The sequence below is a fragment of the Ceratotherium simum genome, chromosome 4, assembly GCF_057802395.1.
Source record: "Ceratotherium simum simum isolate JZ-2026a chromosome 4, ASM5780239v1, whole genome shotgun sequence".
Lineage (NCBI taxonomy): Eukaryota > Metazoa > Chordata > Mammalia > Perissodactyla > Rhinocerotidae > Ceratotherium > Ceratotherium simum.
In genome coordinates, this window is record NC_141903.1 from 83050148 (window position 1) to 83066649 (window position 16502).

Sequence of the window (16502 nt, forward strand, 5' to 3'; positions counted from 1 at the left end):
ATACATGTGCAAAAAAATTAAATAAGTTTAATATAATGAGTTTGTTCCAAGTGATTTATTAATTCCATACCTAATTTAAGACTATGGTTTATGAGCTATTTTACAGTAATAGAAAATATAGTGCATGAATAGTTTTAGAATTAAAGAATGTGATTTTAAAAATGTGAGATTGTTTGGAGCTGATTGCACAAAGAAATGAGCCCTTGTTATGAGTCAAACATACATACAAGAGTCCCTCAAATATAGTGCCACTTCTCAAAAGAAGGAAAGTATGAGCATCTTATTGTTCACATGCAGTCAAAAAGAACATATTTTATGAAAGTGTTATACCCTATATTCAAGCCGTTTAACATTGTAACTGTTAGGCATATACCTATTTGGGGCTTCCTCAGAGATATATGCAGGCCATATTGTTCTATGGAACTTAATTAAAATGTATTCATTAGGTAGCAGATTTTTTTATCCACCACCCAGTTTTATATTATGCAGCTTAATAAGCTCAAAAGACCTTGGACATTATATTAAAGAGAATAAATGGGAAGTAAATATCGGGACCTAAAGGAAAAGCTTGATGAGACTGGAGTTTCAAGCACACAACAGCTGCTCCTTACTTTCACTTGAGAGCAAAACAAATGGAAATTAGCATCAATAACAGCGGAAAAATATAGATAAGATATTTATACCATAAATAAATTCATATAAATAAATAAAACATGTTGATTTTATGGGTATTCAATGAGGAAATCTATAACCATGGTTTTTAATGAGACTCTCTATGGTGACAATCATAATTTGTGGTGACTGGACAAGTGATGAACTCAACAGCCCTGCCAGAGCCCACTGGAGCCTGGCTTGTCCTTCTTACACAAATAAAATGCTGACAGTGTTACTGACCGTGCGTTGGAATGGAAATAATTTGTATCCTTTTTATCCATACTATATGTATACTCTGTCCTCTGGACAAGATTTTTTTTAAAAAGTCGCCCTTTAGGGCAGTCCACTTTCTGTGTCAGTGGTTCTTAACCCTGTAACCCACAGGCATTTCTCTTCCTGCTGAGCCATCTCCCTTTCTTTCCCCCTCCAGTCACTTCAGAGCAAGGTACAGACCTGGGCTGTTTTTCAACTGTTGACATTGATGGTACGTTTCCCAAAGCAATTTGAAGCATTTACCTCATGCCTGATTCCCAAGAGAGCCTGCCCCTTTCCACTTCCTTTTGTAAGGACAAGGAGGAAGAAGTTACATCTAGGTTTCTTTGCATTGTCGTTGTTTTAGCCCAAAAATCTGTCTCCATATAATGTGCACATATCCAGTTAAGACTGAAAAATCTAGAATTAAGGCTTGCATGGTCTCATGAAACAAAATGATGTACAGGACTCTATGGATGACTTAAGAATTGTGAGAATGGCAGTTTTATATCAACATAAAATGCATAGCTCCTCCAGCAAGTATGGTGTATAAAAATATGTTGTGTGTTCTGTCACCTTTTCTACCTTTTGAGGGCCTCCTAATATTTAAGCCATGCAATGTGATTTGCCATTGCAGTAACTTTACTCTGTGGGTGTTTTGTTTTCAGAGTTCTCATTTTTATTTATTTGTCACAGAACAAGAAGACTTATGTAAATACACATTTTAACACATATTTATATATAGAAGTTTTGTGTTTGTAAATGTCAATCTCTAAAATATATAATGGTTATACAGAATACAAATGCCTTTGATAAAATTACATTCAGTAAAGTAGTTGTCAAACATATATATTCAAATAGCTTTTTCAAGTGAACCATCAACCAAATTCTGGCTACTGAAGTGCATACAAGTTTGATCACCTGTTCAATGAATCTTTAGCTTTATAGAAAATAGTGGCACAATTTTTACCTATGCTCTCCTGTCACTGTGCTACCAAAAACCTCTAAATAACAAGCAATTTCAATTCCTACTTAAAAGCTCTGTTATTGTTTTCTAAATTACGTGCAAATCATTTACCGGTAGTTTTCTTTGTTTTCTACTTCATTTGGGCTTTGGCATTGCTGTAATTAAAGTATCTGAATAATATTTATTGGATATCATCATGCTCTTTGATCTAAGACTTGGATTAAGTTTCTGTTAACCAATTAATAATGACCCTATCAATTACAGACTAATTCAATTGGCACCGCCCTGAATTTTTATTTATGGAATAAATCAAAGTTCTCAGCCTAATCAAAATCAGGCTTTAAAGGTAAATAAAAGGGATATGTTAATTCTACGCTCCCAAGGTGATCTTATTTTTGATAAGATCGATAACCCAACGAGAAAAATAAGATTCTTCTCCCTAAGATTCTAAGTTTTATATTTTTCTTCAAACACATTTTATTCTTTCTGGCATAGAATTTGGAGAAATTGGGTAAGAGCTTACCTGTTAACTTGATGTCAGTTTTAGTTACTTGTAACTATACTGTTTGAGAATAACTTTTCAAAACAATTCAAAAAATTAAAATTTATATAGAATGTTACCAAGATCTGCTCATTAAAAAAGAAAAGAAAATCAAGTTTTCTCTTTATATATCATGATTGAAGTAAATTAACACAAGGGCACTAGATTCAATCTTTATGATAGTATTTTATTAACTCCTAATGTGTTCATAATTTTGGTTGTTTTCATCTTTTCACTTCTTTGAGATTTAATGAGAAAATCTTGATAGGTGGACTTTGAGTTAGAACTACTTTTACACATAGAGTTTTTAGTGAAGCCTGGCTGAATTTTCTCAAACGTTTTCCAGAGCTACATCTGGAGGGCTTCTCTGGAGCTCAGAAAGCAGACCTTTTTTTAAGTGTTCCTATGTTGAGCTTGTGAGGAAATCACTGACATTTTAACTCATTCAACTTCCAAATTGTGACTCTGCAGCTTTTGATCCTCTTCCCATCATCCATGAAGTGTGCATGTAAATACGTGCCAGTCGGGGACTTGCCAGGCTCTGGACAGAGTCCCCAGTATCTATAGTGAGGAGATTCCAACATCTGAAGCAGAACAGCAGTGGCCAGCACCCAGAGACTGCCCTGTGGACTAGAGGGCCCGCGGTCACTTGAATACCACCAGAAACCGCATGCTGTGGCCAGTGCTCCGCTTCCCAATGTCCCATCACACCCACTTGTCCCGCAATACAAACCTGGCAACGTGGAATAGAATACCAATATTTGACCAAATAACCTTAGTTCTATGAATTTGTCCTAAGTAAATGAGATATGTGGCCAAATGTAAGGACTAGGATTTTACGAGAATATTAATTTAATTTTTAATTGAGGTGAAATTGGTGTATAACATTATATAAGTTTCAGGTGTACAACATTATAATTCAATATATGTATACACTACAAAGTGAAAGTATTAATTTTAATAGAAAAAATTAAGGGTACAGGGAGGAGTAAATGTTTTATAGTCAATAAACGATTATGGTAAATCCTTAAAATGGCATGTTAGGACAAAAAATTCTTAAAAATAGTTTATTGACATAGAGAATTACTAGTGAAATATTAAGAAAAAGAAGACTAAACTAACTGACCTGCAAGTATGGACTACAGTTGCAGCTAACACCTGGTAACCAATAATATTGTTCAAATGCCAAGTACAACAAACTTGTCTAAAAAATCCACGTTTGGGGGGATAAAAAGCATTGATTATATCTCATGGTGAGACAGACTTGTTTTTTAATCTTTCTTTATATTTCTCAATTTTTCTTCAAAGCATGGATTACTTTTGTAATGAGAAAGATTATTAAAATAAAAATATTAGGTAAAAAATGTTCATAGTTACCACGCTTTCTCCCATGCTCAGTTAAAATATGCAGTTGAATTACTTACACGATTCTAAATAAACTCTTTTAAGAAGTTAATAGTCATGAACTGACCTCAATCATGGGGTGCAGTTCAGGTGGACATATAGTATTATTCAGGTTATAATTGCAGGTAATTGTTAAGTACGAAATTATCTCAATTTTGAATCCAAGGCGGATGATGCTTGGATATTTGGAATATCTACGATACGCCAGGTGTCCTACAAAACACACTCCGGAATGATCACCTGAGCTTAGAAAGCTCGTTTATGGCGCCATACATGTGATATATGTGGTTTTACCTGTGAAAGGCACACTATAAAACGCCAATAAAACAGAAACTTCCCTCTATCCTTTGAAAAGTTATTTTATGGTATTTTTTTCTTGTATTAGTGTTCATAGTTTTAAAATTCGATCTGGAAAAAGCAATTACTATATTAAATGGTTTAAAATATTATTGGAAATTAAAACTTTTTTAGTAAAGGGAGGAATGCAATAATGATGCTCAATAAAGAGTATATTATCAGGCCTCCATAGTATTTTAAGGATTGTGAACCTGTAACTTTAGAGCTACTAGACCATATCAGATACAGAAGCTGGATAATATTTCATAATAAGTTGATCACATTAACTAGTTGGCCTGCAAATATGAACTAAAAGTATAACCAACATCTGATAACCAACAATATTGTTCAAATGCCAAGTACAATGAATTATGTGCCTTAAATGTAGCCAGGATTATATATAATTGTTTCATGTAGTGTTAAGGTAAAAAATTCTTTATTGAAACCAAAATGTTGTCTAAATATTTTGTCTATAATTTAATTTTTAAATACTAGATTATTATATTAGCTTCAATGTTATTTTTGTTTAATGAGTTAATTTTTCAAAGCTGCATGAAGTTATAAAATAGGTTGTCCAAAATAACTGATATAACATTAAGGCAAAAACTAGAGTATTTTAGATGCAGCTGAGTGGCATATTTCTGTGATAAATCTCTTTGGTCTTTTTGTTCGCTTTGCTGGCATAGTTATTTATCTGTATCACTTTCTCCCTTTCTCACCGCTTTATGAACATCTCCATGAGAATCAGCTGACTTTCCTAGTCTGCCCTGTCTCCTTCCAGGGAGCCATCTGTCAGGGTGCTGTGCAGATGTCTGAAATGCAGCTCCTCTTGACCTCTCTCAAACAAACGCTTAGTTTTTCTACAGTGTTATTTCTAAGTTAGACACTTTAAAAATGTCTATGCTTCACTAAAACGTTACAGGATATTTTACATTAAAAAAGCTATATTCCTACATAACCCTCATGCAATACATTTTTCTTATATTTCTTTTAAGCCTCTCTCTATATATCCCTCTTTCTTCACTCTTATGATTAAAGGGAAATAAATCAGTCACTATAATTTGGAATCTAATTTTCTCTTTTAGTATTATTTTAGAACCATTTCCCTATTGTAATATAATCTTAATATTTACATGGGGATGTGCAACATTTCGCAAAATTAATCATATTATTTTTAGTTAACTGTTTCATCCATAAATGGAAATTTCAGTTGCTTCAAATTTTCTCTCCTTTAAGTAAAGATGAAATGACTATCTTTGTACACATCCTGAGAAGGTGACCAAAATATACTAAGACCTAGAATTTCCTTCTAGGACAATCTTGCCACCCCGTTTCCCTACTTCTATATTTATGCTTCTAATAAAGTGTTCTGAGACTGATATTAGATTCTTCCCCCAGATTTATTTATTGTTTTATTGTCATCAAAGTCTTTTATAGCCCTTACTATATTCTACATATTGTTTCACACACTCATCTAATCTTCATAAAATCCTAAGAGGACTATTATCCTCATTTTTCATATGAGGAAATTGAGATGTAGAGGGATAAAGCAGCTTGCCCAAGGCATATAGCCAGTAAAAGCAGAGCCAGTTTGGGAACCCAGACCATCCAGCTCCACTAGCATAGGCTGTCTCTCACAGTCACGTTGCTCAAGATCAGAGAGGATTTTTAACTAGTTGCCTTTCCCAGTAAAAATTAGTTGGTACCTCTGTGACACCATGTTTCATTGACCAGTAATGTTATCCCACGTAGAGAAACAAGAGAAGGGCAGCTAGCATTTTCTGCTATGATACATTGCAGCATCCTTAGCCATCGGTTGGTTCTTGTCCATACAACATGCTTAGGACGTAGTTCCAGCTCAATCCAGCAAAACCTTTATTGAGGGGCCCTTACAAGTAAGGCACATTTAATACAGATCCAGACATGAAACGCAGTGTACTAAGCCAAACGTCTACCCGTGGACCAGCTCAGTGTCCTAAATAACCTGTTCTATTTGGGCCAAACCTTGGGAGGCGAGGGTCTAAAACAGCCGACGGCATTTTGTCCCGCGTGTTTGCAGTACAGCTTTACCTCAGAAGATTTACAAGGGGGCAGAGTGGTCCTGGGCCAGGGGTCAGCATAGGTTCAGAGGAAGCTCCAAGATCTCTGAGATCATCTTGCCTGCTGAACACGAGGGTTGCGTGTCTGTGAGTGTGTCTCAGAGTGAGCTCTGTACGTGCCCTGTTGCAGCAATCTCGTGTTAAGGGGAGGATGCTGATTATTTTTACACTGAAAGGAGGTTTGCTTAGGCCTGGTATTCTAAGTTTAATGTAGCAAATTTTAGGACAAAATCCAGCTTGAAACAGATTGCTGACTATTTAAGTCGAGAAATTGACTTTACTGGAACAAAAAAGAAAAACATTTCTAGATCAAAAAAAAAAAAAAGCTGGAGAAGGGGAGCAGTTAGAGTGGGAGAAAAACATATCTGTTAGAAAGAGCCAAGACACACAACTTACGGAGAAAACATCTCCACCCAGCAGGAAACCCAACTGACTTTAAGAAATGGCACAGAAAAAGAGCTGCTATAAGACTCCTCACTGCGTCATCTTAGCTAAGGACTTATAGAAATTTAGGGACTGAAGAATCCAGCCCTGGAGGTGTTCATATGCTTGGTGACAGTTTGAGTCCCTGTGTGCTTACAGCCTTTACGGCAATGCAGTGACTCAGAGTACTGTAAGATTTTTTTTTTCTTCTTCTATTTATTAAGTGTTAGCAACATTCAGAGCACTTTGAAAACCAGCGCCTATGCCTGGATGTCTCTACGCAATTAGATTTGGATTTAGGACAACAAAAGCAATCCATATTTTTCAGCTCAGCCAGCTGAAGAACAGAGAGGAAATTCATGTTAGAAGACAGGGGTCTCCTGGTATTATAAAGATAGGAGTGTTTTTGTTTGGGGCTTTGAGTTGCTGTAAGTTTGATGAGTGTGGTAAGAAAGCTTTGAGATTCTTTAGAAGTTTCTGAAATTGTCACAGGGAATGGGAAGAGATCATTGAGTGAGAATCCATGTACATGGTGAGACTGTGAATCAGAAAGACATGGATTTGAGTCTGGGGTCCTCCCTTTACTCACCATTTATCTTTGGACCACACATCATGTTATGTTAGGCATCTGTTCCCTCATCTCTAAAGTGGAGACAACACGCTACCGTACAGTGTTGTTGAGAGGATTCAGTGAGGACATGCAAGATAGCACTTAGCATAGGGTGAGTTATGCAACGGTTTCCTTCCCAGGATGTCATAATTTTTGTCATCCTCTGTTGCTGCTAGACACACAAGATATTTTAGATAATATAATACCCATTTGGAAAATAGCAAAAACAAAAGCATTTTATAGTTTTTGATAAACTTTCAAAAATGTTTTAATAAAACAGTAAAAGTAGTTTTCTGTCTTAATCCATTGTCCAGTTTGAGCCTAATGTCTTTAATTAAAGAATGTTTCAAAAAGTGGGCAAAAAGCCCATGTGAATTTTTTAAGAAATATTCCTAGTCTGTGAAACATTGGGAACTATTTTCATGTCTTTGTTGATGAGCATCTACGTCACTAAATGTTGTCTATTCAATGCATTCTCCCTAGCTCTCTCTTCTCATTCATGACCTGTATCTGACCCACAGCTGTCTATTTGTGGCTATGTACATGTCACAGGATGGAGAACCTGAAATAGAAACAAAAGGACAGAGTGGTTGAAAGCCACCAAGTTCACACATGGGATCATGACAGTTAAAGATGATAAGATCAAGGATGTAACAGGGCACTTAGTCATAGGAAGTGGGAGGAAGTAGGTGATTATTGTAGGAGGAGAGAGGAAGCTGTAGATCAAGGAACATTAATAAGACAAAAGGTAAAGGTCTTATAAGAATTGTCCACAAGGAAAACAAAGTTTCCTATATATTTTTTAAATTAGCAACATAAGATGTTAGAAAAGATGCGTGAATTAAAGAACAAAGAGAAAGAATACTAAACTATTCAATGTTGTATATTCTTTGATGAAAATCATCCCTATCTTTTGTGTTTCAATTACATTTTGATGAATTTAATGCTTACTAAATCACCACAGGTCTCACGCCCTTTAAGTATGTATTTTGCAGAAAGAAATATATCATGAGCACAGATCCCACAAGTCACAAATGCATATTCTAATCCTCTGTCATTTTTGAATATTTGACTTCTCCCTCAACATTTTTAGGATTGTAGTTTTCTGAAAGAGGATTTTCATTGGACAATGATTACTATTATGCAATTACATATTACTGAACTGATTAAAATTCATGGAAACAGGGTTGATTTTTTTCTTTAATGTTGAATTATGAAACATCTGATACTATTTTTATTCCTGATATGTACACAGCTACAATTTTATTTTTATATTATTGAATCAACCAATAAAGTCAGCAAATTGAATTCTGAGCACAAGCTCTTGGGAGAACAATGATCGGTCTCAAGGAGGTCAACATAGCCGGTTCCGCACTATCTGTGACACAGAACTGCACAGCTGGATGAACCAGTGGAGTATAAAATTGCTTGGTCCACTGAAACGATCACTGTTTCATTTTAAAATGGTCAAAAAGGTTGTTCAAGTTTGAAACTAAGTTTACCCAGTGGCAAATCCAAATTACAAGCCAATAATAGACTCAGTCGTCAGTTTCAAAATACAAATAATCAACAGATTTTTGGCTTTAGCATACATATTTCTTAATCTCCTAAATTCAAGAGACTTGCAAATTTGTAATGGACTCTATCGTGGCATTTAAATTATGTCTTTTCCGTTTTTTTAGGTGGATCTTCTGGTCCCTACCAAAGTGACCGGCATCATTACCCAAGGAGCTAAAGATTTTGGTCATGTACAGTTCGTGGGCTCCTACAAACTAGCTTACAGCAATGATGGAGAACATTGGACTGTATACCAGGATGAAAAACAAAGAAAAGACAAGGTAAGTCACCCAGTGGTTTATAACACGCCGAAGTGGTGGATCAAATTGTATCCAAGCGTGATTGAATGAACTGCTTATACATCTCTACTGAAAATAATGGCTACATACACTGGAAAATATATGTGAAATAAAAAGCTTTAAAGACTAGCCCTGTAAAGGAGCTTATAGTCAGATAAGGTAATAGTGCAACCCATAGAAAAACAAACTGCTTTACTGATAACATTTTCCATAGTATCAATTATCTAAGATCTGACTAAGTAAAATTCATCTTGTATTTTATAAACCTAATAGAAGCTTGAATAGTTTATCATAAAGTTCACATAAGCAGTTATTGTTTGAACACATGCTACTATTATTTTTATTATTAAAATGCATTACTGGTATTAGAAAAAAATGTTTTTTGGAGAAAAGTATTTCAAAGGTTAACTAAAATATTTTTAAACATTTTATAGTTCCTAGATTATTTTGACAATTAGGAATTTTAGAAATGAACAAATTTTGACTATTATACTAGATTGTCAAAATTAAAATATAGGACGTTTCTCTGCTTAGTTTCCTTGATTGTGTTTTAATTCATAGATTTGTTTAATTTTTTTTGACCTGTATAATCTGTTTTAGTATTACAATAATAGATATGTTAATGCACCATACAATTCTATACCATATAATTTATAATTGTTTTTCTAAAAGTTCTTACCATTTTGAACATCTTTTCATAGTATCTACTGGTCTGCATTTCTGTGGGATCCTGGAGAAGGGAAATGCTTAGGGACAATATCAATCACTAATTGGATCAGTTGTTAAAATATGACCTCAGTTGGACTAATGAAATTGAAGTTAATTCATTGCTTAGAGTCTTTGTGGAAAGACCTCTAGCTTTCTGAATATAACAGCAGGAACAACATCTCTTAGTTCAAGAGTTTGGGGGAAAATATAACACGCTTTCATACATGTTAAGTATTTCTGAGTTAATAATGTGTTTTTCTATTTTATGTAACCCTTTGATTCCCTTACTGTTATTGTATTATTAACCAAACGAGAGTTGGGAATGTCTCTCTTTCTTCAAGTATTCAAAGCAGAGAATTTATAAATTTTCCCAGAAATACTAAGCCTGGAATGGCTATTTCAGTGAATCAACAGGGTCTCAATTCAGTTCACACAAAATTCATTTTAGCGGAGACATGTTTCTAGGTTTAGTTTATAAAAGCCATACCTATTGACCTTTAACGTCTCAGGACACATACATATTTTACATTTTAACATCTCAGAAATCAGTGTGTCTTACAATGTCACAATTTAATTGGGAGCACATTATTTTCTAGAAGAACATAAAATAATAGCATGTTTTATAATCAATGGCATCTTAGATTGAATGAATATTGGGTATTTTGTAAAACTGTCTTTAAATTTTTTTTTGAGCTTTGGATAAATATCTGCCATAATTTATTGCAAATAACTATTTCAGTTTCTTTTACCTTTTATGATAGGCATTCTGCTGCATAGATAATGTAAATATGTCCATAAGATGTTTTTTGACCTTCATAAATTATACAGCTTTGAAATTAATTTTAAGGTAAAGGAGTATTTTCTTCCATTATCCAGTACATCTATAATACTGGAAGTCTTATATAGATTAATTTAGGGAAAAGGTGTAAAGAAAAATTTGGTTAAACTGTTGTGCTGGTGAAATACTTCCTTGTCTCTATTTGCATTAAGCATGTGATTTAATGATTATAGATGAATAATTTTAAAAATTGTTTCCCTTAATTAATAGACCATACATTTGCATATTAATGCATTTTATTTCATTATCTCAGTCTGAAATGTATGTATAATTTTTGTGTCTAGTTGGCCAAGTTACTTGATAGTGTTGTTCAGGTTTTCTGTCTACTGATTTTCTATTTACTGATTTTCTATCTACTTGTACTATCAATTACAGAAAGAGCAATGTGGAAATCTCCAACTATAATTGTGGATTTCTCTATTTCTCCTTGCAGTTATATAGGTATTTACTTGATGTATTTTGAAACTCTGTTAAAACATGCATAAACAATTAGGATTGTAATGTCCTCTTGATCAAATAACTACTTTATCATTAGAAAATGACCTCTTTATCCCTGGTAATATTTTTTGCTGTGGAATCTGCTTTGCCATATTAATAGAGGTACTCCAGCTTTCTTTTGATTAGTGCTATGTTGGTATATGTTTTTTCCATCCTTTTACTTTAAACCTGTTTGTACTTTATATTTGAAATGCATTTCTTCCATGCAGCACAGGGTTGGGGCTTCTTTTTACCAATCTGACTATCTCTGCTTTCTAACTAGAGCATTTAGACCATTTATATTTGATATGCATATTGATGTAATTGGGTTTAAATCTATCATCTTGCTCTTTATTTCCTATTTGTCATATCTTTTCTTTCATTTTTTTCTGTTTTTCTGCCTTCTGTTGGATTAATTGAATTTTTAGTGATTTCATTTGTTTCCTTTGTTGACTTTTTTGCTATAACATTTTATTTTTGTTATTTTAGTGATTGCTTTAGGATTTGTAATATACATTTTAAACTTATCAAGTCTACTTTCAAATGTTGTAGAGCCCCAGAAACTTACCTCGTAAGCACAAGCAAAATAGATTATAGCTATAAATGCACATACTTAGGAGCCACATTTATTATAACACGTTTCTGACATTCCCAAAATAAGCCTTACTGTGAAGACATAGGCTTCCACTAGGCAAGATGGAAAATTATGAGAGTAAATTTACACATTCAGCGAAAAGGATGAAAGCCAGAATTCTCATGTGAGACAGTAAGTCACAGTGTCATCTATGCAATGTAAAAATTTCTGAAAAATTAAACCATTTTAATATTATAAACAGGACAATTGGCTAAACTCAGCCAGTAAAACTGGTAGTTTTAAAATTAAATTTAGCCAGTTTGTTTATAATAACTAATTCAGTATAATGAAGAAAAGCCTTAGATAAGTTTACTATTTATTACTGAAGGAAATAACAAACACCAATAAACTGTACATGAGAATGCAGCAATTACGATTATAATAAAGAAATACTTTATGAATAAGAAGGAACTGCAGAGCGTAAACATCTCCAATCCTACAAAGAAGGGAATTTTATAAAATAAATGAGAAAATATATTGCATAATTTCTTTGAACACTTGGAAATATAGGCATTTTTTACATATATATCAAAATATATACCAACATACCGATCAAAATATATGTTTATATATATATATATACACACATATACACACAAATAACTATTGTGCTTTATTGTTATTGTGACTATTATGACTAGGTGTTTTACCTATAATTTCAAATATCCTTTATAGATGTGCTCTTCTTCTTTAAAGAGGCCCTGAGCAACTTAGCAATTAATTTTTCTGAAGTTAAATAAGCCATCTCCTATTGATTCTTATTATTATTTGCATCATGTTTTCCATGGTCACTTTCCATAAGAGAAAAAGTCTTCAATATTTACAAGTACAAATTCAACTACAAGCTTACATCCAAATACGTATAATAAATGAATTGAATGTTTCAGGGGAAAATGTGCCTGTGAAATGTCTTATACAGGCACAGTTCAAAAGGAAATATTTACAAACAAAGTTTTCTAATTCTTTTTTTGTGTCCTTCTGTTTTTATTGACTGCTTGCTCTAATAGATTTTGGGAGTGTGGGTGTGGAATTCAGATGTACATCTATAAACAAGATTGCTTCAGAAAAACAATCTCAAAATAATAGCAATTTTCTAGGTTTACTGTAAGGGGTGTAAATGCAATTCTAAAAATATATGAATACCCGTTCTGTTTTTTATTAGTCGTCACTGACTAAGCCTCAGGAAAGCAATGCCAAGGAAAAATTATATATGTACATAGGAGTGTCTAAATATATGTATGAATGTGTATGTATAGGTATATGGATGCGTGTGTCCATGCTCACCAACAGTCAATTGAAGAAAAATAGATGCCTTGTTCTCTTCATTGAGATGTCAGTTTCTCACTGCCCTCCCAGAGCTCTCATAAGAATTGTAATTTACGTTAGTATTTTATTTTTTGACAAAATTGCACATTAAATCTTTCGTAATTGATCACGTGATGATATTGTCTCATTACAATCCCTATATTCTTATTTTTCTCTTTCTAGTCTACAGTACTTTCTAACATTTCACTAACTTTTATGTTCTCTACAACACAGATGCAGATACTTTTTTTATTTGAAAGTCAAATGTTCCTTTGCTCTCATGAAAGTGACATTTGTTTTATACTCTTGGAGCTGTTTTTTACTGCAGTTAGCAGGAAAATTGCAACATTTGACAGACACTCTCAGTATTTAATTTTTAAGGTTATAAGCCAAAGTAAAACAATAATAAATTTCAGGAAGAATACTTATATGGAAAAATTAGAAATGAAAATGGATTTTCCCATCCAATATATTAGTCATAATTGTCATGGTGTTTAAATAAACCTGAATTCACACCAGGGGACCTTTCTTCTTTGGGAAAAAAAGAAGATGGTAATATTCTATTTTGTTTTCCTCCCTGAAATATCCAGGTTTTTTGAAAGCGTAAGTCAAAAAAAGTGCAGCTTTACTCTGGATTTTCTGTAAAAGAAAATCCAAAATCCTGTTTCCAATAAGATTTTGTTGGTCCTTAAAGGTGAATGCCACGTATTTGTCAAGAACTATCCTGTAACATCTTGGTGAACTCTAATTCAGTGGTTACCAAAATTGTCTGATCATAACACCCATGGGGAGCTTGTTAAGAAATACAGATTTCTGGGCCCTACCTGAGACCCTCTGGAGATGAGCTGGAAATCTAAATGTTTACAGAGGCCCCGGCTAATTTGACTAATAAGTAAGTGTGGAAAAGATGACTCTAATTGACAGCAAAACCAAAATTAAGTTTTTGAAACTAAGCATAGTTTTGTATTTTTTCTAGTTAGAATGGAACTACTTATAATCCCTTAGGAAAAATTAGGTTGGCCTTTAATTTGTTAGTGGAAGTCAGTATGAATCAATGTCTCCAAAAGTAAGTTTAGATTTTAGCAAGTTACCAGTTCTCTTATGAACACCACAAAGTAAACACGTATTAACTTTAAACAAATTTTAGATTTAAATAATACATGTAAATAGTTAGGAACACAGATTAGGTGGGAAAGTGTGAAGAAGAATGTGACATTTATACTCATTCACTCGTACGTTCAGCAAGCCCTTGTTGTCTACTCTGTGTCAGATGTATGGGGAAAAAATCTGCGTATGACATAGTGGCTCAAAAATCTCCCAGTCTAATGAGGGACTCAGGAAAAGTGGAAGAACTTTGATTTAGTCAGCTTCTTTTGAAGAGTCAAAATATAACCCACCCAGTGTATTATCTAATAAAACAACTCTACGAAAGAAGTAGCACACAGATTATGTCCTTTTCATACAAGTCCGTGACTCCCCAATAGAAAAAAGTTGTTTCTGATCCTTCTCTCTTTTTTTTGTTTTCTCAACATCCATGTGAAAGAGAAGCAGCAACATAACAATCCTCATAATAAAGCCTCCATAATCTGTGTTGGAGGATACATTCAAATTCAACGGTAATTATGGATGCCACGGGGCATCCTGTCACTCCTGCTGACGCTGGCACTCTCAAGTAGCTGAAATTAAATTTGAATATTTAAAGCCTGGGAAGTCCAGCTCATCTGTGAGACAGACTGAATGAGATGTCAGTCCAGTAGTCAATAGCCACGTGCTTCTTTTGAAATTTGGTCTGGGTCAGAAACTTAGAGCCTGATGAATCCCTTAGGAGGTAAATAAATAGACTCCTCAGTGGCAATCAGCAGGAGGATGCTAGCAGGGGGGAAGCGAAAGGGGGTCAATTAGTCTTTCAAGGTGGAGCAGCCACATGTTTCTGAGCAGCAGGATCAAGGACAGATTCTCTGGATCTTGCATGGAGACCAATAGTCTCATCCACTCAGAGTCCCGGAGTCCTGTTACTGGTTTCAAATAAGACAGGGAAGGAAAGAAAAGAAGCTGTTTTTCTGAAAGCAATTTCCAAGAATGAACTGACTTTACACAGAACACGCCAATTCAAACATAACAAGTGAGTTGTGCCCCCACACGCTAGAGCTTCATATGTAGTCGCAGTAGTGTATATACTTACGTATTTGGTGAGTGACTTAATTGGAACTAAGTTAAGGAGACAACGATATAGTTTCAGCGTTGTCTAAAAATAAGGACAGTGTTATTTAAATAAACACCATCTGGTATCAACTGTTATTTAGAATTTTCTCTGCTTTCTTCCTTGTCGTAATTCAACATTATGGGACCTGACTAGGATATGGTTGGTGGGAAGAATACAAAATTGCCTATATTCACATAAATGTGGATGTCATTGGATTTTCAAACTTAGGACACCACCTGAGAATGTTTCTATTGTGGCAGAATGTAAAGTTCAATGATGAGCACACTCTTTGTAATTTTAAATTATATTATATAGCACTGCTCAGGAGTGGATAGAGGGAGATAATGTTATGATTCCACTTTTAATGCAATAAAAACAGCATGGATTAGGGATTCAAAGAAAAAATGGTACAATCTTAGGGGCTAATGTGTTCCTCAAGACCGAATGAAGGTTGATAACGTGCAGAGACAAAATATTTAGTGAAAACATGTAAATAAAGAAGTTCAGTTATTTCCATAATCTATATATACCAACTACAAAATTCAAGGAAATTCTGTAATTCCTTATGTAGCTTTTACAATTCATGCTCTTGTCAAAAACAGAATGGGACCCCCATAAATTTTGCTAATGTTACCGAGCAATGGGCTTGCTCTGCTCACCTCAATCTGAGCCAATTAATCATGAGTTAGACATTGAGAAAGGAAGTTTTAATTTAATTAGCCAGCATAACCAGGAAGACAGCAGATTAACATCTCAAAAAACCATCTTCAAAAATTATAGAATCTTGAGGTGTTGTATAGGGAAAATGGGCAGTGAGAAGAGGGTCCAGGGATATTGGTATCCAGGCTTGACAGGCTCCAGGCATCACATTGTTCCATTCTTCTGTCAGTTGTGATGGAAACTTTCTAGGTGTGTTTCCTGCCTGTGGTCAGCCTGTTCCTGGAGAGAAACTCATAGAACAATGTTTTAATTTATCAAGTTATAGGGGAGTACGTGCATAAGTGGAGGCCATAAATCAGGAAAGGATGTGAAGTTTTTAGAGTACATGCAGAGCAGCGAGTGGTCACACAGAGGAGGGGCTGGGGCCGTTTAGCATAACAAGATGGCCTCACTTATGCTCACTTACGATAAGGTCTCTGACCAGTAGGGCCACATCTCAGAAAATATTCCAGTATAGAAGAATTGATGTACCAAG

The 16502-nt window shown here is 34.3% G+C and overlaps 1 protein-coding gene across 2 annotated transcripts in view; it reads left to right on the forward strand.

Moving 5' to 3' along the window:
* EDIL3 (EGF like and discoidin domains 3) overlaps positions 1-16502 on the forward strand; it is a 374627-nt gene that overhangs the window by 341962 nt on the left and 16163 nt on the right. For both annotated transcript variants that reach the window (XM_087430080.1, XM_004420388.3), the window contains one exon: positions 8969-9124. In XM_087430080.1, the coding sequence (XP_087286206.1) occupies positions 8969-9124 (156 nt within the window). The remainder of the gene's footprint in view (positions 1-8968; positions 9125-16502) is intronic.